The sequence below is a fragment of the Staurois parvus genome, unplaced genomic scaffold (assembly GCF_062004578.1).
Source record: "Staurois parvus isolate SC_StPar_1 unplaced genomic scaffold, SC_StPar_1.0 ptg000048l, whole genome shotgun sequence".
NCBI lineage: Eukaryota > Metazoa > Chordata > Amphibia > Anura > Ranidae > Staurois > Staurois parvus.
In genome coordinates, this window is record NW_028317844.1 from 10438568 (window position 1) to 10458440 (window position 19873).

At 41.0% G+C, this 19873-nt stretch overlaps 1 protein-coding gene across 2 annotated transcripts in view; it reads right to left on the minus strand.

Moving 5' to 3' along the window:
* The window catches only part of GRIK2 (glutamate ionotropic receptor kainate type subunit 2), an 855383-nt gene that overhangs the window by 57215 nt on the left and 778295 nt on the right, over window positions 1–19873 (minus strand). For both annotated transcript variants that reach the window (XM_089665163.1, XM_089665154.1), the window contains one exon: window positions 5792–6017. In XM_089665163.1, the coding sequence (XP_089521289.1) occupies window positions 5792–6017 (226 nt within the window). The remainder of the gene's footprint in view (window positions 1–5791; window positions 6018–19873) is intronic.

The window sequence follows — 19873 nt, forward strand, 5'->3', positions numbered from 1 at the left end:
TTTCAGAAATTGAGTGTCACAATGTTAATAAGGGTTCAGTGGGTACACAGCTTGAACTACAATGGGGAGGAATCTCCCCACACCCAAATGTATGGCCTGATCCACCTGGTTAATGTTTGCTGCATCCTGAAGCACTTAAAGGGCCTCAGATTATTGAGAGGGTTACCATGGAGTACTCTACCTCTAGAGCTGTGGAGGTGGGTGTACCAAGCTGATGAGCTGGTGGAGCACTATTCTGCTGCTGAGAACCTCTTGCCAGAATCTATAACTCTGAGATCCCTAAAAAACAAGAGACCACCTTCTCTATCAACCAGTTAAAAGCCAACATTGCAGACAGCAAAGCCACAAATGGGTGGCAACAAGAGGCTGGCAAGAGTGGTTGGAGGGCTACCACCTGTTGCAAGGCCTCATTTGAGAAGTCTGGGTAGAATCCATGAACATCCCCATGGTGGTGTAGTGAGTGGGGTCATATTGCTGCCAAGTGACTATGACCTAATAGCCTATGGAAGTGTACATGTCCTCCTAGACTCTGAAAGCCTAGTTTTTCCTAGTCCATACCAAGCTTGTTGACCCAGAACAACTGACCTAGCACCAGGAAGACATGGTATGCGTACATGAGACTGTAAAAAGTACCCCACAGTGCTGATAATCTTTAAAACCATCTGGGGAACCTGTCTGGTACGAAGTGGCTGTAGCCCTAGTCCTGTTGCACAGTTAAATACTTGGGGAGAGACTTTCAATTGGTTATGGAACTGTGCAGTGGGAAAGAAAGGGGACCTGAGTCTAATATTACCATGCTTACTACACAATGGAAACCTGACCACTAAGAGTATAATGGCGATGATGATCCTGTAGGGGTAGCCACTTCTGAAAATGTGTCTCTTCCTATAGCTGTCCTTGCCGGTGAATCATAGGTGTCCCCAGAGACCCCTGAGGTGCCCAGTGCATAAGAGCTAGAAGCCTCTCAATACATATTCAGAACTGCCCAGTTACATGACCCCATTCTCACAAAAGGGAACTATAGGAAGGTGAACAACTGGAGCCCAGTATCTTTTGGGCATGAATATGTTTTCTCATATTGCAACTCACCATGACCTGTTGTATCAGATTGACAAAACTCAGGGTGAAGTTGTGGAACTAAGCACAGCTCATGATACCAGGACCTTATAAGAGGGCAATGTTAAATCTGGTCCTTATGCATCCCCTGGGGAAGGTGAGGTCGCTTGAAATATAAAAAGACCAAGAAATGTATTTTACACCATTGAATGCATGCACCTAGATTACATGCAGATGTGAAAAACTACTGTGAGTCTTGTCCAGTGTGTCCACACTCAGCCCCTATGCCCCAGGTTTATTAGTACATTCTAGTGGTTATGTATTATTCTCTCATATCTTTCTATTCTGGTATCCCAAGGCTTTTCCTTTAAGGAACACTTCCTCCAAGACCAAGGTGCTGCTTTTATATCAACAGTAATGAAAGAGTTGTGCAAATTGTTAAACATTAAGCAGTTGCATACTTAATTTTACTGCATAAAACAGATGGAGTTTAGAACAGGTTAGCAAATCTCTTTTGTTTGCAACTGGAGTGGTACCACATTCTTCTTGAGGGTTTCTAGATATTGTATATCTGGGAGACTGAAACCACTCACTACAGGAAATGCACAGTCAAGTGTACAATAGACCTGCAAAGGTTTGAATTTTCCAGCCGGGGGATTGTGTGCTTGCTTTAGTTCCCACAGAGGAAAGGAAGTTCTTGGCTACGTGGCAAGGGCCCTTCAATAAACGGGAACAGGTTGATAAGGTAAAATAAAAGGTGTAGAAGCCAGGCAGCTGGAAGATCTATTGTGTAAATTTAATGAAAGCTGGGAAAGTTAAAAAAGCCCACATATCAAAGAGTGATACACCCCAAAGAGTCCCTGACCATAGTCCAGCAGCAAGAGGTGAGAGAGATTCTACAGTGAAATAAGGATTTTTCTTTCCCAGAGTTGCCAGGCTGCACAATATAATTAATCATGACATGATCATGGACCCCAAGGTTCCAGTTCTGTTCAAGCTATATCTTGTTCCTGAGGACTGTGACAGGCAATAGCCATAGTGCAGAGAATGATAGTCCTCATGGTTATAGGAAAATCCTTCAGTGAATGGTGTAGTCTTTGGTTCTTTAAGATTTAGTAAAACACATAAAAAAAACATGGGGAGGAATTAAGAAACTACACTATCTCAGGTACAGATCCACATCCCACTGGTGATTCAAACTGCAAGGCATGCAGGTCTGTATCCTGTCGATCCACCAGACATCACACTCCAAGAGCCTCTGATGTCTATTATTATTATTATACAGGATTTATATAGCGCCAACAGATTGCTCAGCGCTTTACAATATAACGGGAGACCATACAGCAACAATACAGTTCAATACAAGAGGGTTAGGCGGGCCGTGCTCCTTGGAGCTTACAATCTATTCCCACCCCTATCAGCAGGAAGCACCTTATTAATTCCTTCCCATGTTTTCTCAATGTGTTTTTGTTTCCCATATATCCTCTGTTTATGTGCATTTATATTAATTCAGCAAGGTTTGACATTTACTGCAATATCAGGGGCATGCAGTTTTAATATCTCTACCTTTTTTTCTTTTGTTATTGCTTATGTATATTTTATTCATCCTATTCTTGTTTTAGTATATATGTGTTGTAATTGATTAGTGACTTGCTTTTTTCTTTGCACCTCCCCTTTTTTGTACATGCAGTGATAGTTTACTATTTAAAGTGTTTGTTAAATCCATATGGTAGCCATGATAAAGACCTTACTTTTATTGGCTGTATTTCACTATGCTTTAATAAAAGGATAATTATTGTGCTGATGTTCGCTGTTGTGCCTGGTCTTCTCGGTGGTCTATTTGTTCAGGGGCTGATTCAGACTAATAACAGTGTGAAGAGTCTGTGGTCATGAACCCTTGTAGATAGCCAACTCAGGGTTCCCCGGGGTGCAGAGTCTAATCCCCAGCTTGCTTCTTCCCCAGGGCCACTGATGGTGGGGATGGACTTGCAGCAAGCTGGAACTAGGTCGGGGGCCCCCAGGTAAACCCAGCTGAGGATGCGGAGACCACTCTTATGAGCAAACTACAACAGCAGGAGATAACAGAAAATCCAGTAGACAAGCCAAGGTCAGGGCAGGGGACAACAAGCACAGACAGAAGACAAAGCCAAGATCTGTACATAGGTAGTCAGGCACAGGATACACAATTAGCAAATCAACAGGAGCTCAGAGAACTGTGAAGTTGATCAGGTAAAGTGGGCTAGACTGAGTGTGTCTTATATAGGCAAGCAAGCTAGGAGGTGGGCCAGGAACTGATGGAAGTGAAAGAAATAAAACCCACAGAATAACAGGCGACGCCCATAGGTGAGCACAGCTAAACTACACATGTGACAGGAATCAGGATAGGAAAAGCACTGCAGAAAAGAGGTAAGAATACACAGGCAAGAAATTGCAGGATAACTTGTGACAAACAGACCTTGCTCTGTTATAATAAATGGCCCCAGCCAAGAAGTACTATTCAAGGATTTCCTGCTGGATCCTGGTTCTCCAGGATTTTCATTTTTAAAATGGAGCAATGGGGTGGGTTGTGTTTAGAAAAATTCAGATACACGCTCTAGAACCCACTTTTCAACAGATCGTGCTCAAACAGAGGGAGTGGGTATGTGAAAAACAGCCTGTGTGAGTACAGGTAAGAGTTGTGGATGGAGCTTACCTGCCACCTAGGTTGTAGACCATCATAAGATAAACTGGTGGCAGTGACTGGTCTCTCTAGCAATATATAGGGGGCCATATTTTTCCCCCACCTGGGGCATAATTAGTTTTGACTTGAGTTGAACAGGGGCTTTGTGCGTTGGACTGCACACAGTCTGAGATGGAACATGTCTGCAGATTTGAGCAGAGCCACTGTGATCTCACAACTAGCCAGGAGGCTAAAAATCTTTTGTTGTTTGTGGAACTGTGAGGACTTACCCCTGCAAGGGAACCTCTTTTGTTTGATTTTTCTACAGCGATGAAGAATAAATGTAGGCAGAAAGACCTTCATACATAATTTGGCATCTGAATTACTTTTCTGTGACTTTTCCCCTCTTTAATCTAATCACCCACACTATGTATATACATATATACATACAGTATGATATATACCTATATAAACATTTAATTGAGAGATCAGGTCCATAACCAGTGTACAGTGTACTGTAGGTAAATGTTACTTTTTATATATTTTGGACATTCTGGTTATATTTTTGGCTTTTCATATTCTTTTGCCACTAGGAGAGATATGGAATCTTATTTTCTGTCCTATTTATACAAGATGATTCTTGCACTGAGCAGTACAGTACACCCTTGTAAATTGCTATGTTCTCAATCAATTAGAGTCTCTTCTTATGCCTTTGATGAATTGGCGGAATTGTACCAACTGCACTGAAGAGCTTCCATGAAAGACTTGGTTTAGCCTTTGATGAATGCTTTTTACAAGTGGCAGAACAAAAAGAGTTTGAATATGGATAATGCTTTGAATTTAATAATATGAGCTCTCGACAGGCGTGGCTGTGTTCCATAGCATGTGATATTTAATACATGATTTTCAGTTGGCGTAAAAATGTACAGAGAAAATAACCCATAACATTGGAATCATTTCATTTTTAAATGCTTTTGCTAAATATACAGAAACATATGTAAGACTGTAAAATGTTCTTGTTCAATGCCTGTCATGTTTAATAAATATAGAGAAAAATGGTGAAACAGGATAATAAACCTAATAATAATGTACTTATTTTTTTAAACAATTTTTAACACACATAAATTTAACAAAAATTGATTAACTTAACGCCCATGTTTTTAAATTTAGGAAGTCCAGTCACCTGTATAAACCAATATTATCTACTTATATGATATAAACCATATCAGGCGTTATACTGCATGACAGAAAAAACTAATAGAGACATCAAGAGGTACATCAAACCTGAGAAAATTGTTTTTTTTATGTATAAAATACAGTATGTAGAAATTTTATTAGAAAATAGTTTTTGATTTTGGGCACAATTATAGTAGTAAGCTTATAAGACAAAATGGTTAGTATTTTTAAAATGTACCTTTCTTAAAAACATATACATATATATATATATATATATATATATATATATATATATATACATATACATGTATTTAAATAGGCTACACATATGTTGAGGCCCAACTTGCTGTTACCTACACTGTATAAGGTACTATTGGAAATAACATTTAATTAGGATATCATTAAGAACAGCCCTGAGCAACCTCTATAACAAGGGAGGCAGACTATCACTGGCTGGTCTAGGAATAAAAAAGTGCTTGTATGATAAAATGATCCTCTGTCTAAATATTCCAGTTTAGGGATAGGCATGGTGCTAATAAACCTATTCTACCAGGAAGTGAACTGTTATAAATCCTAATCAGGAGGTCAAGTCCCTTTATGGGAAAGAGCATCCTGGAATATATATACAGTCATATACAAGACGTTATAACTATGTACAGTGCTTTTGTCAGTATTTAGAAAGAAAATGTAAGCTTTATCCATTTAGAAAAAACATACAGTATATCTTAACTTATATATATATATATATATATATACATATATACGCAAAATATATATATAGATATATAGTATTACAGTATAATTGTGCCTAACCATATACAATTATTGTTAAAGCATTCTATCTTTCTTGGGCCAGCTAAGAAAAATGAACAAAAACAAAATAATTGACAAGAAACATACCCATGGGAGTTCCAACTCCATAACCTTTTGAATCTATAAGGCCTCCAATCTGAGTCAGGTTACAGTTGCGCTGCGTGACAAATTCAATGGTTGTTGACTCCATTAGAAAGGCATAATCAGAGGTGAGTACACGCTGGATACCTTCTTCATTATTTTTGACAAGCACCGACTGGCTCCTGCTATTCATAAAGGCCCACATCTTTTCATAGGTTGGAATTTTGGATTTCTGGGAGAGAATACAAATATGGCTTTAAATCAAAATGCAACCAAATATGTAGAAGAAAACAAAAAATCCTGTGTTTATACAGAAATATTTTGAATAAAATAACAATACCTAATAACATTTCTTTTAAAAGGATAAAAACAATGTATAATTGTGAAAGTACTTGGAAATCAGATCATTATATCATATCTGTAGATATTTTCACTCAACGTGAATAAATATCACTTTAACAACTTGTCCTCCAGAAGATTTAACCCCCTTCCTGGCCAGGCCATTTTTTGCAATACAGAGTTGCATTACTTTAACTGACAATTGCGTGGTCATGCAATGCGGTACATAAATTAAATTTATGTCCTTTCTTCCCATAAATAGAGTTTCCTTTCGGTGGCATTTGATCACCTCTGCATTTTTCTAAAATTTAAAAAATCTAATTTCATCATAAATTTAGGCCAAAATGTATTCTGCTACATATCTTAGTTAAAAAATATCCCAATACATGTAAATTAATTGGTTTACGTGAATGTTACAGCATCTACAAATAGGTTTTTACAGTATACTGGAATTTCAATTTTTTTTATACTAGTAATGGCGGCGATCAGCGACTGATAGCGGGACTGCGGCAGGAATTCTGACACTGGTTTGGAACTGAGTAACTGCCACTGACTTCCCCAGTGACACTAAAACAGTGATCAGTGCTAATAAAAAACACTGATACTGTACTAGTGACACTTGGCAGGAAGGGGTTAACATCGGGGGCAATCAAAGGGTTAACTGTGTGCATTTTACTATGTGGGCTGTGTGATTTTTTAACTAGAGAGACATTCTGCCTTATATATCTCTGCAGTGATGAGAAATACAAAGCAGCATGCCCTTACTGGCAGAAGAGAGACCTGTGTTTTTTACACACAGGTCTCTCCCCTGTCAGCTTTCCCTGATGATCACCGGGAATCTCCAGCCGGGACCTGTTGATTGACATCCCTAGCTGCCAATGGTGGCACGAGCAGGGCGACGGCACGCGCCCCCTACCTGGAAATGCAAATCACGTATATATACGTGATTTTGCGCAGTCCTGCTGCCCTGTAGCAGTACTTCTACTATAGGGTGGCAGGCAAGCGATTAATATCAGTCTTTTGTATGGTTTGGTAAAATCAAAATGATTGATTATGGAGTTTGAACAGGGACAAGTAAGCCTAAGACTGTGAGGAAGAATTACTAAACTATATATAACTTCACCCTTTAATCATGAATAATTAAAGATAAAATACAGCTAATGACATTTGAATATAATATAATAAACTTAATTATTTAAAGTAGTAGTAAACACAGAACCATACAATTATTCCTATCCCTTCTATTACAGGGTTCTTAGAATGGCAGTGTGTTCTTGTTTTTTTTCTCATAAAATCTCTAAATACCTTTTATAAGAGGCACTATAGTGTGGTCATGTGTTTTTTCTATTCACTTTCCTGAGCACAGGTACTCATGAGAGGAGCTGCTAGTCCTCAGTGACATATGTACTATATGTCAGTGAAGGGTTTCTAAAATTTTACCCCATTTCCACACAGTGCTGATTGGCACTGTGCCGGTCACGTCACAAAAAAAAATTAAACAATCACTAGAAACTATATGTTGTAAATCTTCTTACACATATACACGTGGAATACAAACTTTATTATTCTTTGTTAATAAAATGTTGTGAGCTTTAGCGAAGAGAAAGGCAGGAGTGGCTGCAGAGGAATCCTCGATCAATCAAGGCAGAAAGGATGGATAGGGGAGTGGGGCTTTCTACAGACTACAGAACTCACAGACACATTGTGCTCTTGCACAGTGGGCCTGCACAGACAGTGGCATAACAAAAGAAATAAACTTTACAACCCAGTCACAGATTTGCAGCCATGGTTATCATAGTCAGTTTACTCTCAAGAAGAGAGGCACAGGCAGGATCACCCAGGTATTATCCAACTCAAGAAGGACTAAATAGCATTGCAATATTGCAAGCATATTACCTTGCTTTAAAGAGACATCATTTTATGTAATGTTTACAAACACTTTTAGTTTTTTGACTGATTATGGTTAAATAGGTGAACATGTAGAAAGATTATGTAAAAAGCACAATAAAATTCAGAAAAATATATTCAAATATGACTGCAAATTCACGCAATCTTCCAAAATTGAGAGTATAATGTGAATATTAAAAGAAAACTATTATGCATTTAAGTCAGTTTTCTTTTTCTAAAGATTAAAGTTTTTGAAATGATTATCTTATATCTGTTTTTTTTAATTGTATTCACAATCTCTGTTTCATTTACTACATATTACACACAGGATTGGTGAGACACTATGGGTTTTCAAAAGAAAATGTACAGCAGAGGATGGGTGTCTATTTTCTTGTGAGTAAAATTCAATATAAGGTGCTGAGCTCTGTAAACAGAGCTTCTTTTTCCAGAGAAGCTGATGAAAATACACAGTTAAACATATGGGAGAGGCAGGGAGCATCACACCTTTAACAAGTGTCCCATTTGGAAGACTTTTCTCACCTACTGTTCCAGTAGCAAATGGAACAAGAATTAAGAGTGAATCCATCAAACACAGAGAACCCTTTAGAAAAAAAACCTGGCAGTAATTCTAATGCTTCCCTATCCTATATAAAACAGCGACCCCATGACTGTTCTAGAGCTAGTAAAAAAATGTGGTCTTGACAAAGCTCCATGGACATTCTGTGTACCTCGAACATGAATAACATGTATATAAAGAGACAAAAAGAGGGCGCACGGGCCTAGTATATTACCTTTAAAAATGAGATTTATTGATAAAAAGTAAAATACTCACAAGACAAATAAAATCAAATGGAAAGCATGTCACAAGAGATGGTCCAAAACCCCTGAAGGTAGTCTGGTGGGGGACTGTAGACCTCTGGATAGCTGATGTCTGATGCATTTCGAGGTTGTACCTCTTCCTCAGAGCCAATTAAGAAGGTATTTTACTTTTTAACAATAAATCTTATTTTTAAAGGTAATGCACTAGGCCCGTGTGCCCGCTTTTTGTCTCTTTATATACATTTTGCTTTGGATTTTGCTGGTCTGTTGAGGGCAGCAAGGCTTGCATTCTTTTCATACACATGTGGGGATATTGACATTGTGGAGTCCATTGTCCAGTGCTGGAGCTCAGGCATTCAGTTCCTTTTTTCTACCTACATGAATAATTTGCTTCAAAAGGTTTACAGTGACCCTTTGGCTCCAGTAAAGAAGTATTTCCTATCTTCTCTCCTTCATCTTGCTCTCTCTAACTTACATCAATATTAAAGTTGTGTTATACAGGTGAAACTCCAAAAATTTGAATATCGCACAAACATTCATTTATTTCAGTAATATATGAGATTCATTACATGCAAATCAAGATAGTTCAAGCCGTGATTTGTCATATTTGTGATGAATATGGCTTACAGCTCATGAAAACCTGAAATCCACAATCTCAGAAAATTAGAATGTTACTTGCAATCAATAAAACAAGGATTTTACATAGAACAATATCGGACCTCTGAAAAGTATAAGCATGCATATGTACTCAGTACTTGGTTTGGGCCCCTTTTGCAGCAATTGCTGCCTCAATGCGGCGTGGCATGGAAGCTATCAGCCTGTGGCACTGCTGAGGTGTTATGGAAGACCAGGATGCTTCAATAGCGGCCTTCAGCTTTTCTGCATTGTTCGGTCCTTCTCTCATCTTTCTCTTGGCAATGCCCTATAGATTCTCTATGGGGTTCAGGTCAGGCAAGTTTGCTGGCCAATCAAGCACAGTAATCCCACGGTCATTGAATTTGACATTTGAAGCCCATGTCCAGGATCCGTCTGTGTGTGGTGGCTCTTGATGCACTGACTCCAGCCTCAGTCACTCCTTGTGAAAGTCCCCAACACTTTTGAATGGCCTTTTCCTGACAATCCTCTCCAGGCTGCTGTCATCCCTGCTGCTTGTGCACCTTTTTCTTCCACACTTTTCCCTTCCACATAACTTTCTATTAATTTGCTTTGATACAGCACTTTGGGAACATCCAACTTCTTTTACAATTACCTTTTGAGGCGTTCCCTCCTTATGGAGGGTGTCAATGATGGTTTTCTGCACAACTGTCAGGTCAGCAGTCTTTCTCATGATTGTGATTCCTACTGAACTAGACTGACAGACCATTTCAAGGCTCAGGAACCCTTTGCAGGTGTTATGGCTTAATTAGCTGATTAGAGTGGGACACTTTGAGCCTAGAATATTGCACCTTTTCACAATATTCTAATTTTCTGAGATTGTGGATTTGGGGTTGTCATGAGCTGTAAGTCATAATCATCACAATTATGACAAATCATGGCTTGAACTATCTTGCTTTGCATGTAATGAGTTTATCTCATATATTAGTTTCACCTTTTAAGTTGCATTACTGAAACAAATGAACTTTTTCCCGATATTCTATTTTTTTAAGTTTCACCTGTATTTATGTATTAGCTAATCAGGGCTCTGTTCAACTGCTACTGTCCAAAGTCGCTGCTGTGAAACACACTGCTGTTCCTAGAGCAGTATGAAACAACTTTTGGATGAGAAAATTCAGAATTGTATTAGAAGTTAGGACCCCTTTAATGTACAATTCTACTTTTGTTTAAACAATGACATATTATATGCTATTGCTACAATAAATTTAATTTTATTAAAAACTGGCATTCACTTTCACTTTGCAGTCCACGTGTTTTTCTAAAACTTCCATTTTCTGTTCAGAAATAACTCTTCTTCTAATTTTAGCTTTTATTAAGCCAGTTAAAGCATCCTTTAGCTCCGGTCCAGAAGTGATAAATATTAGGAATATTGGCTGTAGCTTTTAACAAAACTTCTAGAAGACTTTAGCAAATGTTATCTAAAACAAGCAAATAGACAATTGAAACATAACATTTTTAGACCTTGCATGTAAAATACTCATTGATCTCACACTGACAATTTAAAATGAAATATACATTTTGTCAAATATATATTATGATGATTTTCTAAATCAAATTGATTAAATTAAAGGAATGCAGAATCCAGGAATTATTTTGGCTCTAGCTCAACTTAAATTATGTGGCTAATGCTATTTATCAAGATGAAAAACAAATTTGATTAACTTGTTTGCATGAAAATAGAATAATTTAATATCCAAGCAAGCAATAGTATGAGGAATACAAATGAAAAACATACTGACTCTGTAGGAAACATAAGGTTATAAAAAAAGTGTTATAAATATTACTTTTTCCATTTTTTTGTTTTGTTTCACATTTTATTTACAAGTGGCTTAATTGAATATGATGAAGTTTGGGAGTGGTATTTTAAAATACACACAGTGAAGAAACATATAGTTTACTGAAGAGCAAACAAAGGTGGTGAGGGATGGTGTGTATGATGTATTGCACAGCAAACAAAGTGTAGTAGGCTAGAGTTGTGCCAGTTATAGAAGGTTGGTATACTGTATGTCTCACTGTTCATTGGTATACTGTATGTCTCACTGCTCAATCTGCTTTCAATGTCAAATTCACTTGAACACATTTTTTGTAACCAGAATGCAGTACCCAGCTGTGGTCAGATGGCATACAATGACCAATAATGGAGGCTTTGCTATGTGTCAGCCTCCTCATTATAAAAGGATGGGTTCCCAGCAGTCATTTGTGTTGAAGTACATTAAATGAGTAAACAGTCTGTGTAGGGAGATTTAGTTGCTATAAGGTGTTACACTGTGCTATATTGCACTAAATTACCGGAAATTGCACCGTGGTGTGGTCAAAAATATATTATTAACTACTTAACCTCTTTGAGCATTCTACATATACCCATAGAATGAAAAAAAGCTCATGGTTGCAGTACCAGCCATAAGCTTGTATTTATTTTGTTCAGCTCGCTCCCAGATGTCTTGTAAAAGTGATTTGGGCAGTTATACAGAGTTACTTTTATAGTGTGGGTGGTGTGAGCCTAGGACCACATAAAATGCTTTCAGGTTGTTGAGTGGGGGGAGATCAAGGAATATGTGTTCCCCAATCATCTCTGCTGTTTATGAAACTGGAAGCTCTCAGCTCTGAGTGTTTCCAGTTTAAGAGCTGTAATTTTCTAACTGCTACAGCCAGAGAAGCATCTAATCTAGTGGATTTGCTACAGTGGAGGACAGAAAAGATATTGGAGGTCTATTAGACACTGGGAAGATGACAAGTCCTCTTTATGGAAACATTGAGGGTATATCCATCACTGGGACAATCTTCTGTTACCTGGGGGATGCAGGGTGAAGCACACCTCTGGATATATTGGTGCCTCTTTGTATATTTTCCCATGGTGTTAGTGCTAGCACCTGTACCCCTTCCTTCTCACTGGTCTCCTTATTGGACTCTTAAGAACTAGCAGTCTCCCAAAAGAATACTAGACAACATCCCAAGTTAAACACTGCCATGCTGTGTTGCAGCTTGTATGCCTGAGGGGGGGAGGGCAACACTGACCACTCCTCACCTGGCAGAAATACAGCATACCTGTTAATATAACTGTTAATCACTCTATCTGTGATGCCTTATGCAAAGAAATTCAATGTTGGCAATGCGCAATGCTCAACAGGATGTGCCTGCAGCAGTAAGGAGAAGGAAAAGGATAATTTTTTCTTCTCCAAAATCCTAGGAGTTTTACCTGGGTTGGCAGCGATTATAGCAGATTTGAGGTCCTCTGACTAAGGCAAACTGGCTCTTTTATGCTTTATGCCAGAGCAAGGATACCAGGATTTGTATGATGAAAGATAGAGACCACTACTGGATGGCTACCCTATTAAATTCCCTATAAAAGCATAAAATGGCTAATCTATTGCCACCATCCCAAAAGGAGCCATAAATGTAGACACTTTGAGAAGGTACTGTGTAAAATCCTCTTTGTCACATTTCCTTATGGAGGCAGGATCCCCTCTGGTGACAACATGCCTCCAACCTTCTTATTCCTGAAAGGAGGAAAAGTGGTGGCTATTAGGGATTAGCAAAATGTATCTGGGCTTGGCTTGAGGCAAATTCAGCAAACAGTACCAAAGTTGGATGCTGAATCTGAACTCAAATTATGTCAATTGGTGCCAAAAAAACAGTTAAGTAAATTTCATAGGCTAATAGCAAGAGATTTTTAAGCAAATATCGTAGGGGCTGGACATTGCCCTAGGTCAGGGGTCTGCAACCTTTAAGACATAAAGAGCCACTTGGACCCGTTTCCGAAGGGAAAAAAAAGACTGGGAGCCGCAAAACCATTGCAACATTTATAACAAATCCGACACTGCATATATTGCAAAAAGCACTCTGGTCATGAAGGCGGTTTAAGGGCCCAGTAAGCAAAGGGTTAATCAGGGCCACAGTGTATCTTCATAATCACAATCATAGCCTTAGGTCAGTGGTGGGCAACCTTTTTTTTCAACTGAGCCAAATCTCGCCAAAACCACGATTGAAATTTATTTTGACAGCCACATTTTTAAAACTGAAAATACATCCCCCATATAGTAATTCATCCCCCATAGTAATTCATCCCCCATATAGTAATTCATCCCCCATAGTAATTCATCCCCCATATAGTAATTCATCCCCCATATAGTAATTCATCCCCCATAGTAATTCATCCCCCATATAGTAATTCATCCCCCATATAGTAATTCATCCCCCATAGTAATTCATCCCCCACATAGTAATTCATCCCCCATAGTAATTCATCCCCCATATAGTAATTCATCCCCCATATAGTAATTCTTCCCCCATAGTAATTCACCCCCCATATAGTAATTCATCCCCCATATAGTAATTCTTCCCCCATAGTAATTCATCCCCCATATAGTAATTCATCCCCCATAGTAATTCATCCCCCATATAGTAATTCATCCCCCATATAGTAATTCATCCCCCATAGTAATTCATCCCCCACATAGTAATTCATCCCCCATAGTAATTCATCCCCCATAGTAATTCATCCCCCATATAGTAATTCATCCCCCATAGTAATTCATCCCCCATATAGTAATTCATCCCCCATATAGTAATTCTTCCCCCATAGTAATTCATCCCCCATATAGTAATTCTTCCCCCATAGTAATTCATCCCCCATATAGTAATTCTTCCCCCATAGTAATTCATCCCCCACATAGTAATTCATCTCCCATAGTAATTCATCCCCCATAGTAATTCATCCCCCACATAGTAATTCATCCCCCACATAGTAATTCATCCCCCACACAGTAATTCATCCCCCACACAGTAATTCATCCCCCACATAGTAATTCATCCCCCATATTGTCTCAATTCACTTACCTTTGCTCCGCGCGTTCCTCTCGCTGTGTTCCCGCGCCGTTCTGGTCTTCAGGGCGGACTGAGAGAGGAGTTCGTCACTCTGCCCCGCCTACATCCTGGCTGCCCCACCTACATCCTGACAGCCAATGTTCCACGCTCCGCGGGCCGGATTTTTGAGGAGGGAGGGGAGCGGGTGCCCGGCACACAGAAGAGCCGCATGTGGCTCGCGATCTGCGGCTTGCCGACCACCTGGTGGGCAGTGTGCTCCGGAGCCGCAGCAAAGATGAAAAAGAGCCGCATGCGGCTCAGGAGCCGCGGGTTGCCGACACCCGCCCTAGGTGTACTAAAGCAAAAAATAGTTGAATTTTAGAACATGGGTTATTGCTAGTAACGCCCCCCCAGTGTACTTATACCCCACTCACTCTGTGAGGCTCCAGCTTTTTTCAAGCAGTAAGGAAATAATAGAAAAAGAAGGTAGGAGTCCATGTCCTGTCCTGTCCTCCAAAATATGGAATTTACAAGTACATTAACATTCCCATTATCTTATTTATACAGCATGGGACACAGGGTGGTTCCTAAGCAATAAACTGGGGTGGGAAACAAAAGCTAAAAAATTACAGCAACAAACCCACAGGAAGAACAAGAAGGGTCAACAGAACTGAACAGACAGCAGAAGCAGGGATTAGCAGAGATTTAAACAACCAACTGTCAAAAAACAGCTTTACCAATGTGGGCAGTGGCCCTTTGACCCTGGGGAAGGTCCAGTGCTAGATGTTGTAAAAGACTGAAGAACCATAACTTCCAGCAGGAATAAGTACAGTTATGGAAAGAGGCATTTAAAAAGTCATATGAAAAGTAAATTAACCCCCCAGCCAGATGTAATAGAAAAGAAAAATTCCATAGAGGGACATCCCTGTAAGAAATGGAAGAGGAGTCCTGAGCCTGCCCATAAGACATATGAACAGAGGCAGGAAAATTACATTTCTATGGAGGTTGATAACAAAAGTCCAAGGGAAGAAGGAAGTGGTTTCCAGAATGCTTTGTTCCTATATAGCATAGAAAAGGGGCCTACCAGGTGGAAAGCATGGATAGCCAAAGCATAACTACTGCTGTTAAAAACAATGAGTGGAGAAGGTTCCTTTCTTACAAATTCCCTTCACAAGGGAATATTCCCTTTTAACACATGGGGAGGGCCCTGCATGGAGATGGAAAAACCCCATCCTAAAGGTTTGAATGTGAGTAACTGATGACTATCAGTAGATGAGAGATGCTGGGAGATCTCTAGGTGAGAGTCTGTAGAGCAGTCACATATAATTGAATATGTTTAGGTACAGAGCACATGTTCAGAGAAACAAGCATATAAAGGGGGTACTGAGGGCATGGGCAATGAGTCCTTTCCTAGCACTGGGTTGACTAGAAGTTGACCAGTGGTGAGGCCAATTCTTTTAAGGAAGCAATATCAGAGAGACTGCTCAGGTCATAAATCAAGTGACCCAGTAATCTTTGACCTTGATACAGAGTGAGAGGACATATCAAGACTCAGAGCAGAGTCTGATGGTTGTAGACCAGTGAGGTCTAGGTAGAAAAGGGGATCTATGTTCTGTAGCTTACTTCTGTTTGTAAACAAAATGGTTGGGAAATCCCTACACCAGATTCTTATCCTAGATGAGGGTCTGGTATATATGTTAATGGCGGACCCCACAAAAAAAGTGGTTCCCCTAAAAATACAAACTAGACACACACTTTTTGACAAGACCTTTATGCACAGTGCATACAATCCACCACCCACTCCGACGGAAATATCCTCGACCTTGTCTTCTCCAACCGCTGCGCTCCCCACAACCTCACTAACACCCCCTTCCCTCTCTCTGACCACAACCTGATCACCTTCTCTATCTCCTCGTCCTCCAACGCCTACCCCTCCAAATGTCACACTACTACCAGCCGTAACCTCCGCAACCTTAACCCTGCCTCCCTCCACTCTACATTGCCACAACTCACACACCCTCTCAACCCGTCCCCTCTCACACAGCTACCCCCTTATCCCCCCTCCCCCTCGACATAACCCGCAGGGACTTCGTCGCTGCTCAAACTCTCTCCAACCCCCTTCACCCTCACTCAGGTACCCCCTCATCACCCCTCTCCCATGGCCCCACCATTGCTCTGACCTCCTCTTCCACCCCACCCTACATTCCTCATACTGAAGCTACCCCCACACTCCGCACCTTTGACCTTACTACCATCGAGGAAGTCTCCAAGATCCTCTCTGATGCCCGCCTCACCACCTGCCCCCTCGACCCTATCCCCTCACAACTCCTACGACCTTCCTCCTCCTCCATCCTACGCTCCCTCACCCACATCTTCAATCTCTCCCTCTCCTCAGGCACTTTCCCCTCCCTTCTGAAACATGCACACATCACCCCCATACTTAAAAAGCCCTCCCTGGACCCCAATGACCCGAACAACCTCAGACCCATCTCCCTGCTCCCATTTACATCTAAACTCCTCGAGCGCCTAGTCTACACCCGCCTATGCTCTCACCTCAACGACAACAACCTCCTCGATCCCCTACAGTCCGGCTTCTGTCCCCTACATTCCACCGAAACTGCCTTACTCAAACTCTCCAACGACCTGCTAACCGCCAAAGCTAATGGCCACTATTCAGTGCTCCTACTCCTTGACCTCTCTGCGGCCTTCTACACAGTCGACCACCCCCTCCTCCTCAAAAAACTACACTCCCTCGGCCTCAGAGACTCTGCTCTCTCCTGGCTCTCATCCTACCTGTCACAACTCTCCTTCAGCGTTACCTATAATGCTACCACCTCCACCTCACTCCCCCTCTCTGTTGGGGTCCCTCAAGGCTCTGTCCTTGGGCCCCTTCTCTTCTCCATCTATACCTTCTCCCTTGGCCAACTCATACACTCTCACGGCTTCAACTACCACCTCTATGCCGACGACACACAAATCTATCTCTCAACCCCCCACCTCACCCCCTTGGTCTCAGCCCGAATCACACACCTACTGAGCGACATATCAGACTGGATGTCGCTCCACTTCCTTAAATTGAACCTCTCCAAAACCGAGTTTCTTGTCTTCCCCCCAGCCCGGACACCACCCCCCATTGATTTCTCCGTCACATCCAACAACGCTACCATCAAACCCGCCCTGCAGGCCAGAGTACTGGGTGTCATTCTGGACTCCAACCTATCCTTCCAGCCCCAAGTCCAATCTTTAACAAACTCGTGCAGACTCCACCTCCGCAACATCGCCAAAATCCGCACATTCCTAACCCCAGAAACAACTAAACAGCTCATCCACTCTCTCATCATATCACGACTCGACTACTGCAACTCCCTCCTCACTGGCCTGCCTCGCCGCTGGCTATCCCCGCTTCAGTCCATCCTGAATACGGCTGCCAGACTCATTCACCTTTCTAACCGCTCTGTCTCCGCCACCCCCCTCTGCCAATCCCTCCACTGGCTTCCGATTGCGCAACGGATCAAATTCAAAATCCTAACGCTGACGTACAAAGCTGTCCACCATACTGCCCCGAACTACATCACTGACCTAATATCCAAGTACCGCCCAGCACGCACACTCCGCTCCTCACAAGACCTCCTTCTCTCTAGTTCCCTGGTCTCCTCCTCCCATGCCCGCCTCCAGGACTTCTCCAGGGTGTCACCCATCCTCTGGAACTCCCTGCCCCAACCCATCAGATTATCACCTACTCTTCTCTCCTTTAGGCGCACCCTGAAAACCCATCTCTTCAGGGAAGCCTACCCCACCCCCTGCTAACTTGCCGACCTCCTCCACTCTTCCTACCACCCCATCCCCCGCAGCTATCTCCTCCTGTGCCACCACCCCCTCCCTCCTAGTTTGTAAGCTCGAAAGAGCAGGGCCCTCGAACCCCTCGTGTATCACATTGTATTGGTATTGTTCTGTCACATGTTCTGTCCCCCTTTGTAATGTACAGCGCTGAGCGAACTATTGGCGCTTTATAAATACTGTATAATAATAATAATTAAAAAATAAAAAAAGTCCCATGGTGTAAACTTAACTTTAATCCCATCATCCAGTGATGCAGATCCTTGTCAATCATGATGAACAACACCCACCAACCAACTGATACATTCAATCCCATTGCCACAAATGATAGTCCTGGTTCCTGCCCCTAAATGTAAACAAGGGGGTGGGGTATACCCAGTGATGTAATTGCCCAAATGTGGCTATGGGGTCTATATTATGTAAGCTGCAATCCTCCTCTCTTTGTTTACTTGGGCAGGTATTCCCTACCAGCAAATAAATAGGGCTGGGTGACATTACTGGTTGCTAACTACAGGATGGGTGCTGGAACCCACTAATTCCTTTAGCAACCATTGACAGCAGCAGAAGGAAGCTGTCATATAAAGTAGCAACAGAAAAATTGTTATATGCAGTATGACATTCAGTCTCCACTGAACAAGCTAAACGTTCTGCATTCATGCCCAAAGTAGGAAAGTTCAGTCTGACCCTATGTTTGAACTGAAACAAGAGACAAACCCTAGTGGCAATGGCTCTGTACTGCTTTTCAGTGTTTTTTCAAATCCAAGAATCTAGGTCAAGCTGTAGGCAGCACTCATAGGCATCACCTGAACCACATGATTCCTGAATACATCCAGGGCTGAAAAAGCCCTCAGAAATGATGACCAAATGGTTTATTGCGTGTTTAAGCCTGACCACTGGCATGAACGTATGCTTTGAAGCTTATGGCAGGAGGTTTTCTTTATTTGCAATACATTTTAATTTAGTAAACATAGAAAAGCAAAATTACAAGTGTTTGTTCAATTACAAAGAGGTATGCATTTGAATCCATCTTACCCAAATGGTGGTTATTTACGTAGAGTAGCATAAGACAGATGCAGTGTAGCAACAGATCACTATTCATCAAGAACTTTCAAGTGGAATTTAGTTGGTGTGGGGGACAATCACATAGAAAAGAATTATGGCAGTAGCAAAGTTGTAAATCTGACAAGGGTGAAGGTGGTTGATGTCACTATGTTTGGTGTTAAGTTGGTGTTGGATATTAAATCATTACATTATTACAATAACATGCTCCTTTTAAGATGCATCTATTGTAGGGTCAGGCTTCTAGAGTAAAATAAAACAAGGATGAAGTAAGTGAAAAAGATAGAAGAAAGAGAAGAGAGAGGGCAGAGGGATAGAACTGAGCCAAATTTGGTCCACACACATAGACTGGACCTCAGTTAGTCAGTCATGATTAGTTAAATTGATCATGTTAGTTCATCAATATTTCCCCCTAAATAATAAGTTATCCAGTGTTCTAATTTTTTAAAACATTTTTGGTCTTTGTCTGTAGAATGGCTGTCCATTTTGAGTTTAACAGGTACCAACAGGGACCATTCTCATTTGAGCAATAGCCAAGGTTCCAGATTTGCATGCCTTCACCAATGTCTGATTGGAGGTACAAGACTAAAAGTTTAACAAGGACTCATAAGGATTTTTGTAGAGACTATTTCCCCAAACTGTGCAAACCAGTTGGTATATACTTGTTGAAAATATTTTGCTTTTTGGGCA